Source organism: Lemur catta, chromosome 4 (assembly GCF_020740605.2).
Source record: "Lemur catta isolate mLemCat1 chromosome 4, mLemCat1.pri, whole genome shotgun sequence".
Taxonomy (NCBI): Eukaryota; Metazoa; Chordata; class Mammalia; order Primates; family Lemuridae; genus Lemur; species Lemur catta.
The window spans coordinates 107,119,345-107,143,303 of NC_059131.1; the positions used below are offsets into that span (position 1 = coordinate 107,119,345).

The 23,959-nt window shown below is 35.8% G+C and overlaps 1 protein-coding gene across 5 annotated transcripts in view; it reads right to left on the reverse strand.

Moving 5' to 3' along the window:
• PDS5A (PDS5 cohesin associated factor A) overlaps nt 1-23,959 on the reverse strand; it is a 128,941-nt gene that overhangs the window by 77,608 nt on the left and 27,374 nt on the right. For all 5 annotated transcript variants that reach the window (XM_045550555.1, XM_045550556.1, XM_045550558.1 and 2 more), the window contains exons 3-8: nt 11,659-11,862; nt 10,530-10,616; nt 9,897-9,994; nt 7,083-7,209; nt 5,100-5,180; nt 411-551 (exon numbers count right to left, since the gene is read on the reverse strand). In XM_045550555.1, the coding sequence (XP_045406511.1) occupies nt 411-551; nt 5,100-5,180; nt 7,083-7,209; nt 9,897-9,994; nt 10,530-10,616; nt 11,659-11,862 (738 nt within the window). The remainder of the gene's footprint in view (nt 1-410; nt 552-5,099; nt 5,181-7,082; nt 7,210-9,896; nt 9,995-10,529; nt 10,617-11,658; nt 11,863-23,959) is intronic.

Sequence of the window (23,959 nt, forward strand, 5' to 3'; positions counted from 1 at the left end):
ATAAAGTCATACAATGAAACTTCTGTCCTTAATTTATACCATGAAAGGGTCACCCTTTGTGCACTCAATTTAAAGACTTTTGATATTCTAAAACATCCCTAATAATGAATAGCATTTAATACCAACATGTATGATAAATTTCTAGGATAATACCATTTTTATATCTATTACTTTTTTCAGTGTGTTTATCAGTAGGTACTTAACTAGGTATATCACAATTTTCAATGTAAATTCTCCTATCACCAGGATGAGAGATACTGTTTTATTCAAATGATTGAAAAATGTAAACCTTAACTAAATATAAGGAGATAAATTGAACTCACATTTTATTCTTCTACAGTTACAGAAAAACTATGTGATATATATTTTTCCTTTAAAGATTAAATGGCTTGAAAATTGGTCAGTCCTACCTTCAGTTTGAATTCAAGCTGCGGCATGACAGATAATAATAAATGAGGATCTATAGCAAAAAGTTCCTGAATCAGATCAAATACATGTTCTGACAAATCACTTACTGACGATCTTCCCAGCACCAGGACTTGATTGAAAAACTATAGGAGATATTAAAAACAAAAATAAAATATCCATTTCATGTAAACACTTGTTTTCTATAAACACATGGTTTTTAAAAACTATATAATTAGGTATTATATATACAATTGAATGGTGTGACAAAGAATAGGTGTTTGAATTACTAATATATAACAGTCATCTAAACAGAAGAAATAAACCTCCAAACAGTATCAATTATGAATGTTTAAAAAGTAAAATAAAAAGAATTGGGTTGTAGGCTATATTTTGAATAAGGGTACCATTTCTAGGAATCTTTCTTTTCATTACGACAAAAACAATTTAGACAGTTTGTATAGTTCATCATAGGGAATTTTACAGAGAAATCTCCTTGTAGCAGAGAAAAAAATTTAAGCCTCAATCTTTGGTTTTTCTTTAAATTAATCTAATTTTTCCATGAGTTTAGTATGAGGTTTTATGTTTGTTTTGGTTTTTATTATAATACCCAGAAAAAGTGAAATATATTTTGACTGAAAAGACAAAAAGAAGAAAAAACTGATGATACAAAAAGCTAACTAATAATTTAAAAGAATGCTAAGGAGAAACAAAGAGTATATAATACCAAGAACACAAATTGTTATAACAGATAACTACCACCATGCCCTACCTCCCAATACATACTTAGAAAGAAATATTAAATTTAGGCCAGGCGTGGTGGCTGACACCTGTAATCCTAGCACTCTGTAAAGCCAAGGCAGGAGAGGATTGCTTGAGCTCAGGAGTTCAAGACCAGCCTCAGCAAGAGCGAGACCCTGTCTCTACTAAAAAGAGAAAAATTAGCTGGGCATCGCGGCACGCACCTATAGTCCCAGCTACTCCGGAGCCTGGGCCAGGAAAATCATTTGAGCTCAGGAGTTTGAGGTTGCAGTGAGCTATGATGACACCACTGCACTCTACCAGGAGTGACCAAGTGAGACTCTTGTCTCAAAAAGAAAAAAAAAAAAGTTATTCCAGAGATGCAAGGATAGTTCAACATATGCAAATCTATAAATATGATTCACCACATAAATAGATGCAAAAGCAGATACCCTATGATCCTCTCAATAGACTCAGAAAAAGTATTTGACAAAATTCAGCACCCTTTTTATAAGAACTATTAACAAAATAGGCATAGATAGAACATACCTCAAAATATAAAAGCCACATATGACAAACCCACAGCCAACATCATACTGAACAGGGAAAAACTGAAAGCATTCCTGCTTAGAACTGGAACCAGACTGAAACCAACCCATTGTCACCACTTCTATTCAACATAGTACTGGAAGTTCTAGCCAGAGCAAACAGGCAAGAGAAGGAAATCAAGGATATCCAAATGGGGGCAGGAGAGGTCAAATTATTGCTATTTGCTGACAATATGATCTTATATGTAGAAAACCCCAAAGATTCCGCCAAGAGACTCCTGGAATTGATAAATAAATTCAGCAAAGTCTCAGGTTACAAAATCAATGTACACAAATCAGTAGCATTCCTATACGTCAACAACAGTCAAGCTGAGAATCAAATCAAAGACTCAATACCTTTCATAATAGCAACAAAGAAAATAAAATACCTAGGAATATATTAACCAAGATCAAAGACCTCTACAGAGAGAACTACGAAACACCAAAGAAGGAAATCGCAGAGGATGTAAACAAATGAAAAACATATCATGCTCATGGATAGGCAGAATCAACATTGTTAAAATGCCTATACTACTTAAAGTGATTTACAGATTCAATGCAATCCCCATTAAAAATACTGTCATTTTTTGCAGATCTAGAAAAAATAATTCTATGCTTCATATGGAACCAGAAAAGAGCCTGAATAGCCAAGGCAACCTTAAGTAAAAAGAACAAAAGGTGGCCGGGCATGGTGGCTCACGCCTGTAATCCCAGCACTTGGGAGGCCGAGGCGGGCGGATCCTTTCAGCTCAGGAGTTCGAGACCAGCCTGAGCAAGAGCGAGACCCTATCTCTATTAAAAATAGAAAGAAATTATATGGACAACTAAAAATATATAGAAAAAATTAGCCGGGCATGGTGGCGCATGCCTATAGTTCCAGCTACTCGGGAGGCTGAGGCAGAAGGATTGCTTGAGCCCAGGAGTTTGAGGTTGCTGTGAGCTAGGAGGACGCCATGGCACTCACTCTAGCCTGGGCAACAGAGCGAGACTCTGTCTCAAAAAAAAAAAAAAAAGAACAAAAGGAAGCATCACTTTACCAAACTTCAAGCTATACTACAAAGCTATAGTAGCCAAAACAGCATGGTACTGGCACAAGAAAAGAGACATAAACCAATGGATCAGAACGGAGAACCCAGATATAAAACCATTCTCATGTTGCCATCTGATTTTTGACAAAGCAGATAAAAACATACACTGGGGAAAAGAATCTCCATTCAATAAATGGTGCTGGGAAAATTGGATAGCCACATGTAGAAGACTGAAACAGGAACTGCACCTCTCATGATGGATAACAGACTTGAAACTAAGGCACGAAACTGTAAGAAATCTAGAAAAAAATGTTTAAAAAGCTCTTACAGACATCGGCCTAGGCAAAGAATTTACAAAGATCCCCAAAACAATAACAGCAACAACAAAACTAAATACATGGGACCTGATCAAATTAAAAAGCTTCTGCAGAGTCAAGGAAACAATCAATAGAGCAAATAGACACCAACAGAATGGGAGAAAATATTTGCATGCTATATATCTGATTAAGGGCTGATAGCCAGAATCTACAAAAAACTCGAGCAAGTCAGCGAGAAAAAAAAAACCAAACCCCCCCATAAAAAAGTGGGAAAAAGGAAAGAAGATAAACTAATGGCCAAGAAACATGAAAAAATTCTCAACATCTCTAATCATCAGGGAAATGTAAATCAAAACCACAATGAGGTTATCACCTAACTCCAGTGAGCAGACACCTGTACCCAAATGTTTATAGCAGCATGGAAATAAAGTGCCTACCAATACATGAGTGGATTAGTAAGATGTGGTATATGTATACCATGGAGTACTGCTCAGCCATAAAAAAACAAATGGTGAACTAATACCTCCTGTATTAACCTGGATGGAGCTGGAGACCACTCTTCTAAGTGAAGTATCACAAGAATAGAAAAACAAACATCACATATACTCACTATTAGATTGGAACTAATAGAATAACACTCGTGTGCACATATGGAAATAAAACTCATTGGAAATCAAACAGGTGGGAGGGGAGTGCAGGAGATGAGTAAATTCACTCCTAATGGGTACAATGCACACTATCTGGGTGATGGGCACACTTATAACTTTGACTCAAACTGTACAAAAGCAATTTATGTAACCAAAATGTTTGTACTCTCAAAATACTGATAAAAAAAAATTTAAAAATAGTAAAAGGGCAGTTGTATGCAACTGATACAAACATATATTTCTGACAGTACCATAAATTGATATATTTCTTTCGAAAGCAGCAAAAATTAAGAGTTGAAAATATTCATATTTACTATGCAGATCTTGAAAAGAATGAAGACAGTCTTAACAAAATACACACACACACACGAATGAGCGTACAACACTACTTCTGAAAGGATATGTAAGAACCTTTTGGTCACAGTTATTTTTGAAAATTTAGAATAGGGAGTTCAAGGCTGATGAGGATCACTTTTCACTGTATACTATTTGAAAAAAATGTTTAACCTGTTTAAATATTTAGTAATAGAAATAATACTAATAGAATAAATACTGATTAAATTACTAAACCCTCATTTAGGTTTTATCTGTAGAAAATAATTCAACAATAGATAAATGCTACATTCACAAAGAAGATTAGTAAAGGAAAAAACACTAAAAAAAACCATAAATGCATAACAATAGGGAAATGGGACTGTATCAATTCAGCAGAACATTTATAGTGAGTCATATTAAATTTAAAAAGTTAAAATATGTAAAAAAATATATAAATGAAAACAATACAAAGTTTTACAGCAAGTATGCAGGGAAATAGGTATAAACTTGATGAAATGTGCAATGGAATTAACTGGCATATTAAGGTAGTGGAGTTACAAATTTTTCACCAAATTATTGATTTTTTAGTAAAAAAATAAGAACAGAACAAACCTCTACTCAATCATTTTTTAAAAAGTATTTTTATTACTATATATAACAACTATTCAAGAGGATGAAGAAACAGAAAGGTTTCAGAAGAATGACCTAAAAGATATGAGGAAAATATATAAATACACAGAGACCCAAAGACAAAAGTGCAAGAAGAAAGTGAATGAGGTCAGCATTATCGAGGAAATAATAAACATAATAAATACAAATGCAGATGAGGGGGGAGTTGTAGACAAGTTTTCATAAAGTAACATCGATCATCTTGTGCCATTTTAAAACAATGTCATGAAGCTTATGCTGCATTTTTCTAACTTTGGTTATATTAAGTTCTTTTGTATTTGCTCTAAACAGCTGAAATTTATAGGCTAAATGGACACGTAAGAGGTTCTAATAAATTAGTACAATGGATTAAGAATTACACAATTATAGAACAAATAGACAGATACATACATTGGCAATGCATGCCTCAATAGTCTGGACTGTCCTTTTCAATAGGACTTTTGCAAGGTCGAAGGACTGTTTATTTAAGTTCTGAAAAACAATAAAAACATGTAAAGTTATAAATAATTCAGTGAATTTATGAGATAGCACCATTAGAATAGTGTAGTCTTCAAATCTAAAATACGAAGCAAAAAATATAACTGAATTCCATTCAAGGTCTTACTCAATGTCCTCTAGTCATGTGATCCTAAATGCAGAAGTTGCAAATTGAACTTAATTATCAATCAAAATCTAAAACGTATTTAGATAGTTTGCTAAAAGCACAATCCTATATTAAGTTTTTGATGTGGACCTAAGGCTTTTTGGTTTAACCAATGTGAAATGGCAACTACACCCATGTATCCTAAACACACACACACACACACACACACACACACACACACACACACACACACACGCACACACACACCCTGTCTAATGCACCACCCTCAGGTATTTCACTATTTCATCAATGTATGTTGTGGGAAAGTAGATCTGGAAAGTTTTCCAAATAAAAAGGGTTCTTGATCAATTATATTTTTGAAATTCTGAATATTATGCTTTTCTCTTCAAGTCTCAATGTACCACCACAAATTAAAGGGTTTGAGAAAGACTATAGAAAAGACATACTTAATTTTTAAAAACCAGTGAAAAACGAATTTTTGGTTTGAAGAATACATACTAACATCTCTATATTTTGAAGTTTTGGACCAAACTGAGGTTCATTCACCATCATCTCACACTTCTCCAAAAAAGATGATAGGAAACGTACACTCTAAGACAGCGGTCAGCAAACTTTTTATGTGATGGGCCAATGGTAAATATTTTAGGTTTCAGGGGTCATACAATCACAGCTGCAACTACACAACTTTGCTACTGTACCATAAAAGTAGCCATAAACAAAATGAAAATGGCAGTGTTCCAGTAAAACCTTACATAAATAAGTAATGGTCCACATTTGGTCAACAAGTTGTAGCTTCTTGACTCCTGCTCTACGCTTTTATTCCTAATATTAACAAAAGGATAAGTTTAGTGTAAAATTACATTTCTCTTTCTTAAAAAGGTATACTTCCTGCTTATAAAAGTACTCTCTTCCTAGAATATAAAAACCAAATATGCTATCTATTCCTCTCAAATTCTTTGTCTCATTGTGCCTAAAATATACTCCCCTTTGCCATATTCTCAAAATTTATCAACTATAGATTGATTTGAATTAATAAAATGCAAATAATATTTAGAGAGTCAAGAATAGAATTTTAAATTAATCTTATCTTTTTGTAAGTATAAGACACATTGTTCATGTAATCTGATGATAGGTTAATGAGCCATTAGAAGAAAAAAACAAGACGGCAAATATCAACATTGGGGTAGGCTTGAGCAGAGCCCAGTGGTGGAGCTCGTGGGGAGCCAAGTCCCTCAGTTTCTTAGGAGGACCTGGTGGAGAGAAATAGAAAAAGGAAATGGGGAGGAATGATACAGCTCCGAATCATCCTTTTCCCCTTAACATTAACTATATAGCTCCTGCTTCTGCCCAAATCTTTTTCTGCAAGTGCCTAAGAAAAATGTACAATATGGGTTCTGAGAAGAAATCCAAATGCCTATGTTCCACATCTATGTTACAAAGGAGAAAACACATTTTTTATCCAAATGAAACTATCCGAAATTCAACAACCCAAACCCTTAAAATTCTCAGATTAGTCATAAATAGTGAATATGAAACATTTTTAGTTTCCAGAAAACAGAAAGAACTTAACTGAACGAAAATCTTACATAATATGTTAATCAATGTATCTTGTAAAAATGATAGCTATAAGACTAATGTGTGTGAATCTACTTTATTTGGGGCTGGAGAGTAATTACGTGAGATTGCAAATGGTCATAAAACAATTGTTCATTCTTATGAGGAGCACTACCTTTAAATATTAACCTTTAATATCTTCATACTTTACAGACCTTATGTGCAGGAATGAGGTTAATAAGAATGGAGTCCAGTAATTCTTGAGTAACTCCATCACCTTCCATGATGATAGAACTCATCAAGTCTAGCATGTGCATTTGTACCTTCTTATTGTGGCTGTTGCTAAAAAAAGAAAAAAAAAGGAAGAAAAGAAAGAAAATTCAGGAGTACAAAAAGAAAATTAAACTTTCCAGTTTAAAATAATAATCTCAGACATAAAAGGATTTTCACTTGAGGGAACAGTGCCAATAACAGCAAAGAAATTTTGGTTACTCTATTTACTTTCTACTACTACCAAAGCTGTTAAGGTATTGTTGTATTTTACAAATACAAAGACCAACATAGTTTTTAATAAAGTATATTTTCTTCCACTCATATTAAAAAAAGAAGAGAAAGACTTTTATAATAAATTAAGTCTCTACACAACTAGGACTCTAAGACATGCCCCAGATTTTAAATGGTGATAAAATTTTACGTAACAGAACAACAACAAAAAAATATATCATAATGAATGTGGACAGTTTTTTCAACCTTTTCTTCGCTCTTAGATTTTAATAAATTCCTCAAAATAAAATAAAAACATATTTAAACACCCCAAAACACCTAAGTCAACACAAGTAATTTTTGCTATATCTTTGCCATTAGAAGTTTTACTTCACCAATACTGAAAATCAAAAGCCTGATCTAAAGTGCTTACCAGAACTTATAACTAGAAGGTTCTGAAAATGTCATCCTGGTATCTCTCAAAGAATGTCAAATAGACAAATGGAAAATCAATATGGTATAAAAAGTAAGGCCAAGAATCAGTTTCAACTGCTTGTCCAGTGAGGCTTGCCCTTTCTTGCTACTTTTTGTTTTCAGAGATAGGGTCTTCTCTGTTGCCCAGGCTGGAACTCTTGGGTTCAAGCGATCCTTGTTACCTCATCCTCCTGAGAAGCTAGGACTACAGATACCTGCCACCGTGCTCACCTGGCTAATTTTTAAATTTCTGGTAGAGATGGGGGATCTCACTATGTTGCCCAGGCTGGTCTTCAACTCCTGGTATCAAGCAATAATCCTGCCTGGGCCTCCCAAAGTACTGGATTATAGGTATAAGCCACCATACCTCGCTTTTCTTGTTACTTTTGAAACCTAGTCAGCATATGAAGAGGCTAACTTGCAGACAACAAGATATGTGACTCAGTTCTCCTACTACCTCAGCCAACTGCCACATGTCCTGCCAAGTGACTGCAAACACTGGAGTAAATCTAGTCCAGACAAAAACTGCAAAGCAGAATCCCAGGCTATATAAAATAGTGGTTGTCTTAAACAATCAAGTTTTTCAGTTGTTTTGTTATGTAGCAAAAGCTAACTAATACAAAGGTAAGGTTTCTTCTACAGGAAGCTTTTTCTCACACAGTCTTTCCATAAGCTTCTGTCCCTAGACCAGGCTGGTCTGATCCTTTCTTATTTATTCCAGGTTAACACTTAGTCCTACTTTTGTATCTAAGGAAAAGAAAAACATAATACAGTAGTCATAAAAATCTACAGAAAACTCTAGAAACATGCTGCCCAATATGCAAGCCATTAGATACATTTGGCTAGTGAACACGTGAAGTACGAAAAGGGCCACATGTTGAAATGATAATACTTTTGGATAGAGTGCGATAAATTATTAAAATGAATTTCACCTATTTTATACCTTTCTTAGTGTGTCCATCAGAAAATTCAAAATCTGTGTAAGATATCGTAATGGTCATTTGCATATAATGTAATGTTCTAGAACTGTGGTCCCCAAACCCCTGTTAAGAACCAGGCTGCACAGCAAGAAGTGAACAGCAAGCAAGTGAAGCTTCATCTGTATTTACAGCTTCTCCCCATTACTGGCATCACCACATAGGCTTCGCCTCCTGTCAGATCAGCGGTGGCATTAGATTTTCATAGGAGTGCAAACCCTACTATAAACTGTGCATGCAAGGAATCTAGGATGTGGCTCCTTATTAGAATCCAAGGCCTGATGATCTGAGGTGGAGCTGAGGCAGTGATGGTAGAACTGGAGAGTGACTGTGAGTACAGATTATCATTAGCAGAGAGGTTTGACTGCACAATAAATGTAATGCACTTGAATCATCCCAAAACAATCCCCCCAAACCCCCTGTACGTGGAAAAATTGTCTTCCATGAAACCAATCCCTGATGCCAAAAAATGTTGGGGACCACTGCTCTAGAACACACCTCATAGCTGGGTTTACTATACAAAAAACAAACAAAAAACTATACTATACTGAATTTAGAGCTTGGGCTTTCCTGTCCAGCAATTTGTCTTTGGATTAGACACCATATAGGGGTGGGAAAGGGAACCTGCTGACTTGGGGCCACATGTGGCCTTCTGGATCCTTTAGTGCGTGCGGCCTTTTGACTGAATCCAAATTTTACTGAACAAATCCTTTTTATTGAAGTACTTCTAAAGTTTAGTACTTCATTGTATAAAGTCTCATACTATCTGCTTTACGACTGTATGTTGTTGCCGCTATTGGATAAGTTTCACCAAAACAAGGGCTCTGCTTTATATTTCTATATAGTTTCATAGCCCCCAACCCAGACTGGGGCACAGAGTCAAATGATAAATTGATATCATAGTTTAAAATGAAAGTATGAGGGCAAAGTTAGCTTTCAGAAAACAGAGTTTTTGTTTATTTCCCTTTTTATGTTAAGTCTTCTAAAGAGAACAATTCCTTATAACTAAAAGATCTTAGTGTACATGTAGAGTACATGACACTTCAATATACACAGCAAGAAAAGGAGACAAAAAATGCTTAAAAGATAACTTACTTGATCACTGAGAAGAGAGTCCTAAAAAGCTGAATAAAAATTTCATTGCAATCTTCCAAATCAAAGCAGATGTTATATGATTTAACCCAAGCTAAATTCTAAGATAAATAAAAATATTTCATTACACATACACAAACTCAAAAGCAAACTCATTAGTAAAATTTACTTTTTAGAATTAGAAATCTATAGTAAAGCGTATAAAGACAAAACATATAAAATTACAAGTGGTAAATCAGTCATGAATTCTGACTTTTAAATATATATAAACATGATGGCATCAACTTTCTCAAATTGAAAAATACTAAATATTTTTATGTTGGTAGACATACATATAGAAAATTTAAGGGGCAGTGAAAATTAATCTGTTTTTAGATTAGAGTAAAAATAGAAAGATGAAATTATAAGTTATAGTTTCAAATAATATACAGTTTTTCTGGTAGAATATACTTTATCTTTCCAGGATATGAAGAATAATAAAAAGATTACATTTTCCTTATGATATGTAAAAGATATTATATTAAGTGGGCTCTGTATAAAACAAAAAAAGATCCATTTTACATAACGAAGTTACCATAAACAATTTGCTACCACATAAAATAATGTGATATTTATTAAATAAAGGGTTTTTTTTACCTCTAATAAATAAAAGTATCTATTAAACTGTGGACTCTTTGTATCCTCCAAACCTTTTAATTGTCTGGTAATAAACAAAAATATGTCCTGTTAAAAAAATGATAAAATATATTAATTTAGACACAAAAACTTTTCTTTCACAACACATTAATAGTCTGCATATATATTATCTGTTATAAACTACAATAAAAGAAAATTCTCCTTTAGCTAAATGCCTTGGGACTGGCCTAGTCCATTATTTAAAATAACTAGAAAAGATCAAATCATATAAAACCAAATTCTCTACAAGCAAAAATAGTGTTACTTCCACAAATCTTCAGGTTTTCTTATTCTGAGAGGACAACAGGCTCTATGTGTTATTACCTTTTCTTCTACTATAGTACTTCCACTTCACTCTCTTTACCTTGCAACACGACAAACTATCTTCATTTTAAGAAGCTGAATATGAGTCTTTCCACTACTATTACTTACATGTAAATAGTATTATAATTTTCAGCAAGTAGTTTTGAAATGCATGGGTGAAAAGTTGTATAGAACAAAGGCAACAGACTAGTCTAAGGTTTGTATTTTTCATGATGATAGTGCTCCATAACTTAATAAGCTTTATTTAGAAGTTTTAACTCAAAATAATATCAATATGGTACAAAATGATTTTTAGACTATTTTAAAGAAGGCAGTTCAAAGGATTAAAATTTGCCAAGAATAAAATTACTCAAAATATGAAATCACCTCAAAAGATCAATTTAAAAGAAGAGTTCTTCAAACATCTGAACAAAGAACCACCAAGATAAGCATATAATTTTGCAGATAGAATAATGTGCAAATTCTGGTATATTATTGTTTTAAAAAGTATCGGTAATTTTCTATTTATCCCTTGAACACAGACATCTGGGCTTTGTGATGGATTCTCCAGAAAATTAGGTAAGAGCAGATACAGCCTAGTTTTGAATTACACCTTTCTATGCCTCATAAAAATATTCATGGTGTAGATACTCAATAAATATTAACTGAATGATCAGTTTTACAATTTATGATATAATCTTAAGATGACAAGATTAATATGAAACCTATGCTCATAAAGGTAAACTACACTATAAAAAGAAAATGATTCTATAAAGACTGCATTTACCTTAAGTTTATCGTGAGACGTATATGGAGCTTCTGGGGCATAGATTCGAAAGATGTCAGCCAAACAACATGCTACAAGGAGACGCACATCTTTATTGGGGTTCCTGAGGAAGAATTCAGATGCAAGATGCAAGGCCAGTGGCAGATACTGCTGTTTCTCGTCTTCTGAGTCCTGATCCATATCCATAAATGTTTTTACTACCATCTGTAATAGTGTATAAAAAACAACATAATGCAACTCCTGGTATTTAGAAATCAGTGTACGATGCAATTTTTTTTAAATTCATTTCCATTACAACACAAACTAATAATCAGTTACTATCAGAGGGTTCACAAATTTTTTTAAATCTTCACTTAAGAATTTGGAAAAAGATCACAAGCATGAAATGACTAATCTCAAAGAAACCTATAAACAAGCATCTACTTTTACATTACTCATATATCTGCATCAGCACCTGATTTATGAAGAATTTAAGCTGGATGTGGTGGCTCACGCCTGTGATCCCAACACTTTGGGAGGCCAAGGCGGGGAGGATTGCTTGAGCCCAGGAGTTCTAAACCAGTCTGAGCAACATAGTAAGACCCCATTTCTACAAAAAAAGTAAGAATAGAAAAAATTAGCCAGGTGTGGTGGCACACCTGTACTCCCAGCTACCTGGGAGGCTGAGGCAGGAGCGTCTCCTGAGCCTAGGAGTTGGAGACTGCAGTGAGCTTTGATTACACCACTGCATTCCAGCCTGGGAGACAGAGAGAGGCTCTGCCTCAAAAAAAAAAAAAAAGAAAAAGAAAGAAAGACAAGACAAGAAACAGAAAAATAAAGAATTTAAGACTCTTTCGTTTATTTTATATATAACCCAGTAAAAAGTTCCTGGCCCCACACAGACAACCAAATTCACTTGATATTTGGCAACATCACTGATTATTTTTCTGTTATATTTCATTGTCAAAGCTACCTTGTTTAGACTTTTTAAAGCTGCTATTTCATTTCACACTTTAATGTGTTTTGCAATTCACAATAAAAAGCCATGTGTAAATCCTTTATATAGTTATATTTCTGATTACAAGCTTTAATTATAAATAACCCCTGCTGTTATTTATGGTTATAAAAGAAATGCACATTTTAGAATTACTATAAAATGCAAAGGAGAATGGAAAAAATGAAAGAAAAATCCATAATTTCTCGCCCTTAGAAAAGAACCACTGTTTACATTTTTGTATATTTATGCTAGCCTGTTTTCTCTGTAAATATGCAAATTACTATATTTCTATCAAATAACAATTCTTCTCTTATTATAAATCATAGTTTGCAATTTGTCACCATTGTCAAATACTGAAGCTGCACTTCTATTTTTATTTTGCCAAGACTTTTTACCATAAATGTGTTAAATTTTATCACATTTTTTTTGGGCACCTGAGATGATCATATTTTCTCCCAAATTCCATTAATATAATAAATCCCACCAGCTGATTTTCTAATTTTAATCCAAGTTCACATTTACAAAGTCTAATTTTATTAATTTTAGTCCAAGTTTGCAATCCTAAAATAAAGCCAATTTGGTCATTAAACTTTCATGTATTATTGTATTTGATTTACTATTATATTGCTTCAATATACATGAAAGAAATTGGCTTGTAACTTCTTAAGACAACCTTGCTGGGTGTTAGTACTAAAGTTACATTGACTTCAAATAAATTGAAAAGTAATCCCTCTTTTCTCCTATTATAGTAAACTGAAAGTTTGATAGTAAAACTGGCTTTATTTCTTCCTTAAATATTTAGGGAAGTTCAACTGATCAACAAAGGAATTATAATGGAAATTAGAAAATATTTTGAACTGAATAATAATGAAAATACAAACTACCAGAACTTGTGGGATTCAGTTAAAGCTGTAAGGGAAATTTATAACCTTAAAATGTGTGTACTACAAAAGGAGGCATGAAAAATCAATGATGTACATTTCCTTCTCAAGAAGTTATAAAAATAGCATATTATTGATAAATCCCCAAAAGGTACAATCAAGGGGGGAAAATGTAGTTAAGAGCATGTATTAATGAACTGGAAAACAAACATACAAAAGAGAAAACCAACAATGCCAAATGTTGGTTATTGTAAAGACTAATAAAATTGATAGATCTTAGCAAGAATAAATCAAGAAAAGATATAGAAGTCACAAATTACCAATTATCAGGAATGAAAAAAGTAGACATATAATAACACATGCTAATAATGATGATACATTACAGGGAGAAGAAAACCTGTCATATGAAATACAACATCTGAATAATCCTGTTTCTGTGAAAAGAAATTGAATCTGGAATTAGAAACCTTTCCACAAAGAACTCCAATGCCAGATGACATCACTGGTGAAAAGTCCCCAACTAGACAATTTTGTATAGATGTCTATAGTATTAGCTACTCTGCTCATAATCAAGCCTCTCTCTGCCATTCTGCTGTTACAACTACATATCTTGGTTTGGAAATGCAGTCACTGGTAAGAATCCACTTTTAAAGTACAGTCATGCATCCAATGGTGATACATTCTGAGAAATATGTTGTTAGGTGATTTCATCATTTTTCGATCATAGAGCATACTACAGCCTGGGCTATATAGTATAGCCTATTGCTCCTAAGCTACAGGAGCATATGTACACCATGTTACTGTACTGGATACTACAGGCAATTTTAACACAATGGTAAACATTTGGGTATCTAAACATAGAAAAGGTATAGTAAAAATACAGATATTATAATATAATCTTATGGGACCACAGCCACATATATGGTCCATTGTTGACTGAAACATCATTATATGGCACATAACTGTACAAACATCCCTGTGAAAAGTTAATACCTATTAAACATTTTATCCTCATTATCTATGAACATTTTAGTAGAGACTGTTATCCAGTTGAAGAAATGACATAGAAAATAACACCTTGAGTTTAAGAGCACAAAAATGGAAGATGTGAAAAGATCAAACATAATTATATAATAACTTTGGTAGAATTAGAGAGACCACCTGAAATCATCTTACAAAGATCCCTTCCACACAGACATAATTCGCCTAACCTTGACCAACAAAATGCTCAAAACTCATATTTACAGATAAGTAAACTAAGGATCGGTGTTAAAAAGTCTCCTAAGTTCCTGTAATCCTAGCACTTTGGGAAGCCAAGGCTGGTGGATCGTTTGAGCTCAGGAGTTTGAGACCAGTCTGAGCAAGAGCAAGACCCCGTCTCTAGTAAAAATAGAAAGAAATTATATGGACAACTAAAAATATATACAGAAAAAATTAGCTGGGCATGGTGGTGCATGTCTGTAGTCCCAGCTACTCAGGAGGCTGAGGTAGGAGGATCGCTTGAGCCCAGGAGTTTGAGGTTGCTGTGAGCTAGGCTGGCGCCACGGCACTCTAGCCCGGGCAACAGAGTGAAAGTCTCCTAAGTTGACAAAAGTCCAAGGAGAGAACGGACATACAAACCACGGGGATATTAGGCCTTTATCTTGAAGGCAAGAAAAAGCCATTTACAAAATCCCCCACCACTAAATTTGGCTATCAAATTTAAAAAAAAAGAAAGAAAAAGGACAAAAAAGAAACAAAAAAGCCACTGAATTGTTTTGAGAAATAGCATAATCAAATTTATATTTCATGAAAACACCTCTTTAGTTAAAAGGTAGCCAGTAAAGAAATGTCTCACTCCCAAGGTTGATGAAGCCATCAAAGCTAATGTAGCTGGACTTTGAAGTCATTAGAGGCATCTTACTAAATACTGAAGCAGTCTGAGCAAGTTTAGCAGGAGGTAAGAGATGACATGAATAGAGCAAACTGTATTCCTAAATACCATAACTAAAGAGTTTTAGATTTTATCATATACAAACAGGAATCATAAAAAAAAATTTTTTTTTTTTTTAAGCAGAAGCTGGGTATGGGGGCACATGCCTGTAGTCTCAGTTACTTGGGAGGCTGAGGTAGGAGAATCACTTGAGGCCAGGAGTTGAGGCCAGACTGGGCTACATAGGAGATTCCAGCTCTTAAAATAAATTAAATTTTTTTTTAAGTACGTTGAGTAGACAAGAAAGCTGTGTATTTGTCATCTACTGCTATATAACAAAATATCCCCAAACTCAGTGCCTTCAAACAATAAACATTTATTTATCACACAGTTTCTGTGGATGAGTGGCTTAGCTATGCGTTTTTTGGCTTATAATCTCTTACGAGGCTGTATCTGGTCAAGGCTGCAGTGATCTGAAGGGTTGACTGGGCCTGGGCCTGAAGGGTGTGTTTTGAAGGTAATTCACACATGGGGTTGTAAATTGGCACTGGTTGTTTGTGAAAGACCTCAGTTCCTATATATGTGGGCCTCTCCAAACCACTCAAATACCCTCATAAAAAGGCAGTTGGTTTCCCCCAAGTGCATGATCCACGAAAGCCAAGTCTGGTTTTTTTTTTAAACTTTAACTCAGCTACAACAGGAAGAGAGCAAGTCTTAAGTGACAGTCTTTTATGATCAAAGCTCGAAAAGCATACACTGTCACTTCCACAACAGCTTATTACTCAGGTCACCCCTATTTAGTGTTGGAGGGGCCTACACAAGGGAGTAACTACAAGGAAATGAGGATCATTCAGGGTAACCTTGGATGCTGACTGTAATACTACGCCTCCTGATATTTATACCTTGTATAGTACTCTCCCACAATTACTCTGGGTTTGGCCATGCAACTTATTTTGACCAAAGGGACATTAACAAGCCTGATGCAAGGAGAGGCCTGATAAGCACTTGCTCATTGAGGCTGCAATGCTCCTTTTGGAGACCCAGCTACCATGCTGTTAGGAAGACCAGACTATTGGAGAAAGAGAGGGCATGTGTAGAATCCTGGAAGATGAGATACCACACAGACAGAAAGATCATGTGGAAGAGAACTGAGAGCTCCCATCTAAATTTAGCTCCAAGAGTGACCCTGGTGGAAGTAGCATTTTATAAGAAAACATAATGGATAGAGAGGAGAAAACCTATGGTGGCAGTGAAGGCCTTGATGCCACATGTGTCAAATTAATTCTGATGGTCATGAATTTATTGAAAAAGAGAGCATGCACTAACCTCTGGAACAATAAAAGCCATGCTGAGTGACCCATGTCAGTTTTTGAGAACAAAATCAATGAGCTCAATTTTAGAGAGATCCCTTCACATGTGCTATATCAGACATATGCAAGTGGCCAGGCATGGTGGCTCATGCCCATAATCCTAGCACTTTCAGGTGGGAGAACCACTTGAATCCAGGACTAGCCTGAGCAAAACATAGCAAGACTCTGTCTATATAAAAAAAAGAAAAGAAAAATTAGACAGACATGGTGACATGTGCCTACAGTCCTAGCTACTCGAGAGGCCAAGGTGGGAAGATTGCTTGAGCTCAGGAGTTCAAGAAGAGCCTGAGCAACAGCGAGACCCATATCTCTACTAAAAATAGGAAAATTAGCCAGGCATTGTGGCGCATGCCTGTAGTCTCAGCTACTTGGGAAGCTGAGGCAAAACTATCCCTAGAGCCCAGGAGTTTGAAGTTGCAGTGAGCTACAATGACACCACTACACTCTACCCAGGACGACAGAGTGAGACTCTGTCTCCAAACAAAACAACACAAAACCCAGCTGTTATTAAAAAGATAAAAAATCACAGATGTTAGCAAGGATGGAGAGAAAAGTGAACTCTTACATAGTTGGGGGGGAATGTAAATTAGTGCAACCTCTATGGAAAACAGTACAGACATTTCTCAAAGAACTAAAAACAGAACTAACCTTTGATCCGTCAATCCCCACCTACTGGGTATCTATCCAAGGAAAATAAATCACTATATCAAAAAGATACCTTCACTCATGTTTATCGCAGCACTATTCACAATAGCAAAGGCATGGAACCAACCTGAGTATCCATCAATGGATGACTGGATAAAGAAAATGTGGTATACATTCACAATGGAATACTATTCAGTGATTTAAAAAAAGAATAAAATCATGTCTTTTGGAGCAACATGGATGGAACTGGAGGACATTATCTTAAGTGAAACAACTTAAATACAGAAAGGCAAATACCACATATTCTCTTTTGTAAGTGGGAGCTAAATAATGTGTACACATGGATGTAGAGTGTAGAAATGATAAGACAAGGGAGGCTGAGGTGTCTCAGAAGGGTGGGGGATGGGGTGGATGATGAAAAATTACTTAATGGGTACAAAGGATTATTCCAGTGATGGACGTACTAAAAGCCCTAATCTATGTAACAAAATTACACTTGTAATACATAATAATACATAAACTTATACAATGAAATTTTTCGTAACCAAAAAGTAATGATAAAGATAGATCATTTTAGAACCTACAAAAGAATTAATTTCCAGTGAAATAAAAGTTGAAATTTGGCCGGGCGCGGTGGCTCACATCTGTAATCCTAGCACTCTGGGAGGCCGAGGCGGGAGGATCGCTCGAGGTCAGGAGTTCGAGAACAGCCTGAGCAAGAGCGAGACCTCGTCTCTACTAAAAATAGAAAGAAATGATCTGGACAGCTAAAAATACATATAGAAAAAAATTATCCGGGCATGGTGGCACATGCCTGTAAGTCCCAGCTACTCGGGAGGCTGAGGCAGAAGGACTGCTTGAACCCAGGAGTTGGAGGTTGCTGTGAGCTAGGCTGATGCCACGGCACTCTAGCCTGGGCAACAGAGCAAGACTCTGTCTCAAAAAAAAAAAAAAAAAAGTTGAAATTTGAAAGGCAAATCTAAGAAACTTTTTAAAGATAATAAAGAATAATATGTTCATGTAGGAAGGATTTCTTAAATCAAGACACAAAAAGCTCAAACTATAAAGACTGATGTTTTGTTTTTTTTTTTGAGAGACAGACTCTTGCTCTGTGACCCCAGGTGGAGTACAGAAGCATGATCATAGCTCACAGCAACCTCAAAGTCCTGGGCTCAAGCTATCCTCCTGCATCAGCCTCCCAAGTAGCTGGGACTATAGTGGCACGCCACCATGCCTGGCTAATTTTTTCTATTTTTAGTAGAAACCAGATCTTGCTCTTGCTCAGTTTAGTCTGGTACTCCTGGCCTCAAGCAAGCTTCATGCCTCAGCCTTCCATAGTGCTAGGATTATAGGCGTGAGCCATCGAGCCTGGCTAAAGGCTGATTATTCCTACAAAATTAAAATTAATGTGCATTCATCAAAAGACATCACTAGGCCGGGCGCGGTGGCTCACGCCTGTAATCCTAGCTCTGGGAGGCCGAGGCGGGTGGATCGCTCGAGGTCAGGAGTTCGAGACCAGCCTGAGCAAGAGTGAGACCCCGTCTCTACTAAAAAAAAAGTAGAAAGAAATTATCTGGCCAACTAAAAATATATATACAAAAAAATTAGCCGGGCATGGTGGCTCATGCCTGTAGTCCCAGCTACTCGGGAGGCTGAGGCAGTAGGATCGCTTAAGCCCAGGAGTCTGAGGTTGCTGTGAGCTAGGCTGATGCCACGGCACTCACTCTAGCCCGGGCAACAAAGTGAGACTCTGTCTCAAAAAAAAAAAAAAAAAAAAAGACATCACTAAAAAGTTTTAAAAAGACATGCCATAGAAAGGAAGCACATATTTACAGAAGGTATAACAATTAGTCTACTATAAAGTAATCCTAGAATCCAGTAAGAAAAAGAAAACTCAACTGAAATATAGACGAATGACTTGCTAGACTAGGCACTACATGAATGAAACCCAAATAGTCAATATAAAGAGGGACACTAAATTTCACCAGAGGCCAAGGAAATGCTAAATAAAACAATGGCAAGAGATTGACATTTTAATAACCAAGTTCTCTGATCCATTTTAAAAGTTCCTTTGTACCCCTCTGAAGTCAATTCTTAACTTCTTCCTCATCCCTTAGCACCCCCTGATCTGTGTTCTGTCACTGTAATTTTACCTTTTCCAGAATGTCACATATAAATGGTACTATGTATACAGTACTGATTGGATCTAATTAGATTCATTTAGAATAATGCATCTGAGATCCACTGTTATTTTATTATCAGCAATTCACTCCTTTTAATTGCTGAGTAGTATTATATTGGGAATAGTTTGTTTAATTCTATTATGTTCAAAGAATACATTAATACTTTGTATGATTTCAATCACTTTAAATTTTTCAAGATTTGTTGGCCCAGCATATAGACTGCTTCTAGTGTTTGACAATTATGAATGAAGCCACTATAAATATTTGTGTACGGGCTTTTTAATGAACATGTTTATATATCTCTTGGTTTTGTAAAAACCTAAGATGATGTTGGTGGGCTTTATGCTTTATGCTAAGTGTATGTTTAACTTTATAATAAGTTGCCAAAACATTTTCCAAAGTGGCTATATTATTTAGTGCTCCCATCAGCACTGTATGGCTGGGTGCCGCAGATGCTCAGCAACCTTGCTGGATGTTCATTCTTAGCTACTCTAAAAGGTGTGTAGTGGTATCTTATAGTGGTTTTGATTTGTATTTTCCTAATCACTAATGAAATCAACTCAATTGGGCATCTTTTCAGGTATTTACTTGCATCTGTATGTTCTGTTGGTCAAGCACCTCTTCAACTCTTTTGCCTTTTTTTCTTATGTCTTTATCAGATAAGTATTTTACAAATATATTCTCCTAGTCTGTGGCTTGTCTTTTAAACAGTGTAAAACATTTAACTGATGAAGGATTTAATATATGAAGTCTAATTTATCAACTGTTTTCTTCTATAGTTTGTGCTTTTTATGTCCTAAGAAATCTTAGCCTAACCAAAGATTGCAAATATTGTCTCTTAGGTTTTCTTGTATAAGTTCTATAGTTTTAAATTTTTTACATTTATGGCTATATTCATTCTGAGTTAATTTCTCTATGTGGTGAAATCTTTGGTGAAGATGTGCTAGCCTCATTTCTAGAAAAGACTATTTTTCTCCATTGAATTATCTTGGCATCTTTGTTGAAAAAAACTGACTATAATGTGTAGGCCTATTTCTGGACTCTCTGCTATGTTCCAATGATCTATGTGTGTCCCTTTACCAATACTACATAGTTTGATTACTGTAACTCTATAATAAATTCTGAAATCAGGTAGTGTGCAAGTCATCCCAGTCAATACAAAAATGGGGAAAAGATCTGAACAGATACTTTACAAAAGAAATATACACTGGCAGTAGGAATATAAAATGGTATAACCATTTTGGATAACTGGCAGTTCTTCATAAAGTTAAAGATACATTTAACATCTAAGGCAAAAATTCCACTCAAGTATTTAATGAAAACATGTCACACAAATACAAATAAATGTTCATAACAGCTTTATCCAGAATATCACAAAATTGGAAATAACCAATGTCTATCAAAGTCAATGGATAAATCCACTGTGGTATACCCATACAAAGCAATATCAACTGACAATAAAAAGAACCTGATATAGGCAACAATATAGATAAATCTCAAGAATACACTAAGATGAAGAAGCCAGATATAAATGGGAAGCAGGGAGGACTAAAAGGGAAAGTAGGAAACTGTTTGGGGTAATAGATATGTTCACTATTTTAATTGTGTTGATGGGTTCAAGGTTGTATACATATGTCAAAACTTGTCAAGTTATGTCCTGACAGCAATTCTCAAACACCAAACGGGTATCCTACATTGCAATTCAGTTCTGACACTAACTACCCAAAGTTAGCACAGACCTCACAAGTTAAACGGCAAAGTTCTTCACAGGACTGCCCCCCACTTCAGAGGCCAGCAGCAAGTTTTGGGGACCATCTGCACTTCTGACAGACCAGCTATAAATTTATGGCTTCTCATAACCCCTTGAGGTTCAATAATTTGCCAGAATCACAGAGCTCACTGAAAGCACCGTATTTATACGATTACAGTTTCATTATTAAGGATACAACGCAGGAACAGCTAAAATGAAGAAATATATAAGTCGAAGTCTTTGGGTGGCGGTGGAAGACAGAGTTTCCACGCCCTCTTCTTATGGAATTTGTGACCCGCACCCTCCCAGAATATCAAAGTGTTCACCAATCAGGAAGCTACCCTGAGCCTAGGTGTCTAGAGGTTTTAACAGGGTTTTATTACATAGGTCTGATAAAATCTTGACTGACCTCAATCTCTAGCCTCCCTCCTGGGAGGTCAGATGGTTGAAAGTTCCAACCTTCTAATTATGTTCTTGGCCTTTCTAGTGACCAGCCCCCACTAAGAAGCTACCTACAGGCCCTGACTGGAGCTGCCTCATTAGCACAACAGAGACGTTCTCACTTGGGAAATTCCAAGGGTTTCTGAAGCTCTGTGACAGGAATCAGGACGAACGAAGACCAGATAGATTATATCACACTGTATATTTTAAATATGTCCAATTTATTGTATACTATTTCAGTATTTCAATTATATCTCAATAAAGCCATTTTTATAAAAGTCATTGCATTGGGGCACAAGTAACTAAAAAACCTTAATAAATCTCCTTCACTGGTAAGAATTAATTTTTTCTTTTCTTTTTTTTGAGACAGTCTTGCTCTGTTGCTTGGGCTAGAGTGCCGTGGTGTCAGCCTAGCTCACAGCAACCTGAAACTCCTGGGCTCAAGTGATCTTTCTGCCTCCGCCTCCCGAGTAGCTGGGACTACAGGCATGTGCCACCATGCCCGGCTAATGTTTTCTATATATTTTTAGTTGTCCAGCTAATTTCTATTTTTTTTTTTTTTAGTAGAGATGGGGTCCTCGCTCTTGCTCAGGCTGGTCTCGAACTCCTGAGTTCAAATGATCCACCCGCCTCCCAGAGTGCTAGGATTACAGGCGTGAGCCACCTCTACGGGCCAAGAATTAATTTTTTCTAAGTCCAACACAGAAAATGAGAACACCCATTCACTGTTAATTGTAATGTAAATTGGCAATCACTTTGGTGTTTTCAGTTAAGCAGAAGATTTGCAAACCCAAAGATCCAACAATTCCACCTCTATCTGTGCCCTAAAGTAGCTTATACATGAACAATGGAGTATGTATGCAAGGATGATCACAGTGTTAAAAAAGGTTTACCTAAAACTGCCTCCTTACATATTTTAAGCTCAGCCTAAAGGTTTCTCCATACATAATGAACTATACATAACTGGATATAGACTATAACCTACTCTTGTACCAATCAGAGTTTTGGCCAATCATAGGCAGCCAACTGTTCAGACCCTGTTCAAATAAGGCAGTCAACCCTTATTTGTTTCTGTATCTCACTTTACTTCTTCTGTCCATTTAACCTCATCTGACCATGCAGCAGCCCCAGAGTCTCTCTGAACCTATTCTGGTTTAAGGGGGACTGCCCAATTCTCATATTGTTCTTTGCTCAATTAAACTCCATTAAATTTAATTTGTCTAAAATTGTTCTTTTAAAAACAATGTTGTTTATAAAAGCCAAAGAACAAGTGCAAAATGTCAAAATAAGATAGCATGAATTGTACAATGAAGTACTATACAGCAATAAATATAATTTAAAAACAGATATAAGCCATAATAACATGGATGAAGGTCAAACATCATATTGAAAAAGATGCATTAACACAAGGAACCATGGCTGGGCAAGGTGGCTCATGCCTATAATTCTACCACTTTAGGAGGTCAAGGTGGTAGGATTGCTTGAGTTCAGGAGCTCCAGACCAGTTTGAACAAGAGTGAGACCCCCTCTACTAAAAATAGAAAAATTAGCTAGGTGTGGTGGCTTGTGCCTATAGTCCCAGCTACTCAGGAGGCTGAGGCAGGAGGACTGCTTGAACCCAGAGGTTTGAGGTTGCAGTGAGCTATGATGACACCACTGCACTCCAGCCAAGGCAACAGCGTGAGACCCTGTCTCAAACAAACAAACTAACAAAAAACTACAAGGAACCATACAGTATAATTCTATTCTACTCATATTAAATTAAAAAACTAGGCTGGGTGCAGTGGCTCACGCCTGTAATCCTAGCACTCTGGGAGACCAAGGCTGGTGGATCGTTTGAGCTCAGGAGTTTGAGACCAGCCTGAGCAAAAGTAAAACCCCGTCTCTACTAAAAATAGAAAGAAATTAGCTGAACAACTAAAAATATACAGAAAAAAATTAGCTGGGCATGGTGGTGCATGCCTGTAGTCCCAGCTACTCAGGAGGCTGAGGCTGGAGGATCGCTTGAGCCCAAGAGTTTGAGGTTGCTGTGAGCTAGGCTGACGCCACAGCACTCTAGCCCTGGCAACAGAGCGAGACTCTGTCTCAAAAAAAAAAAAAACCCTAAAACAAGAAAACAATGAACCTATTACTTTCAGAGATG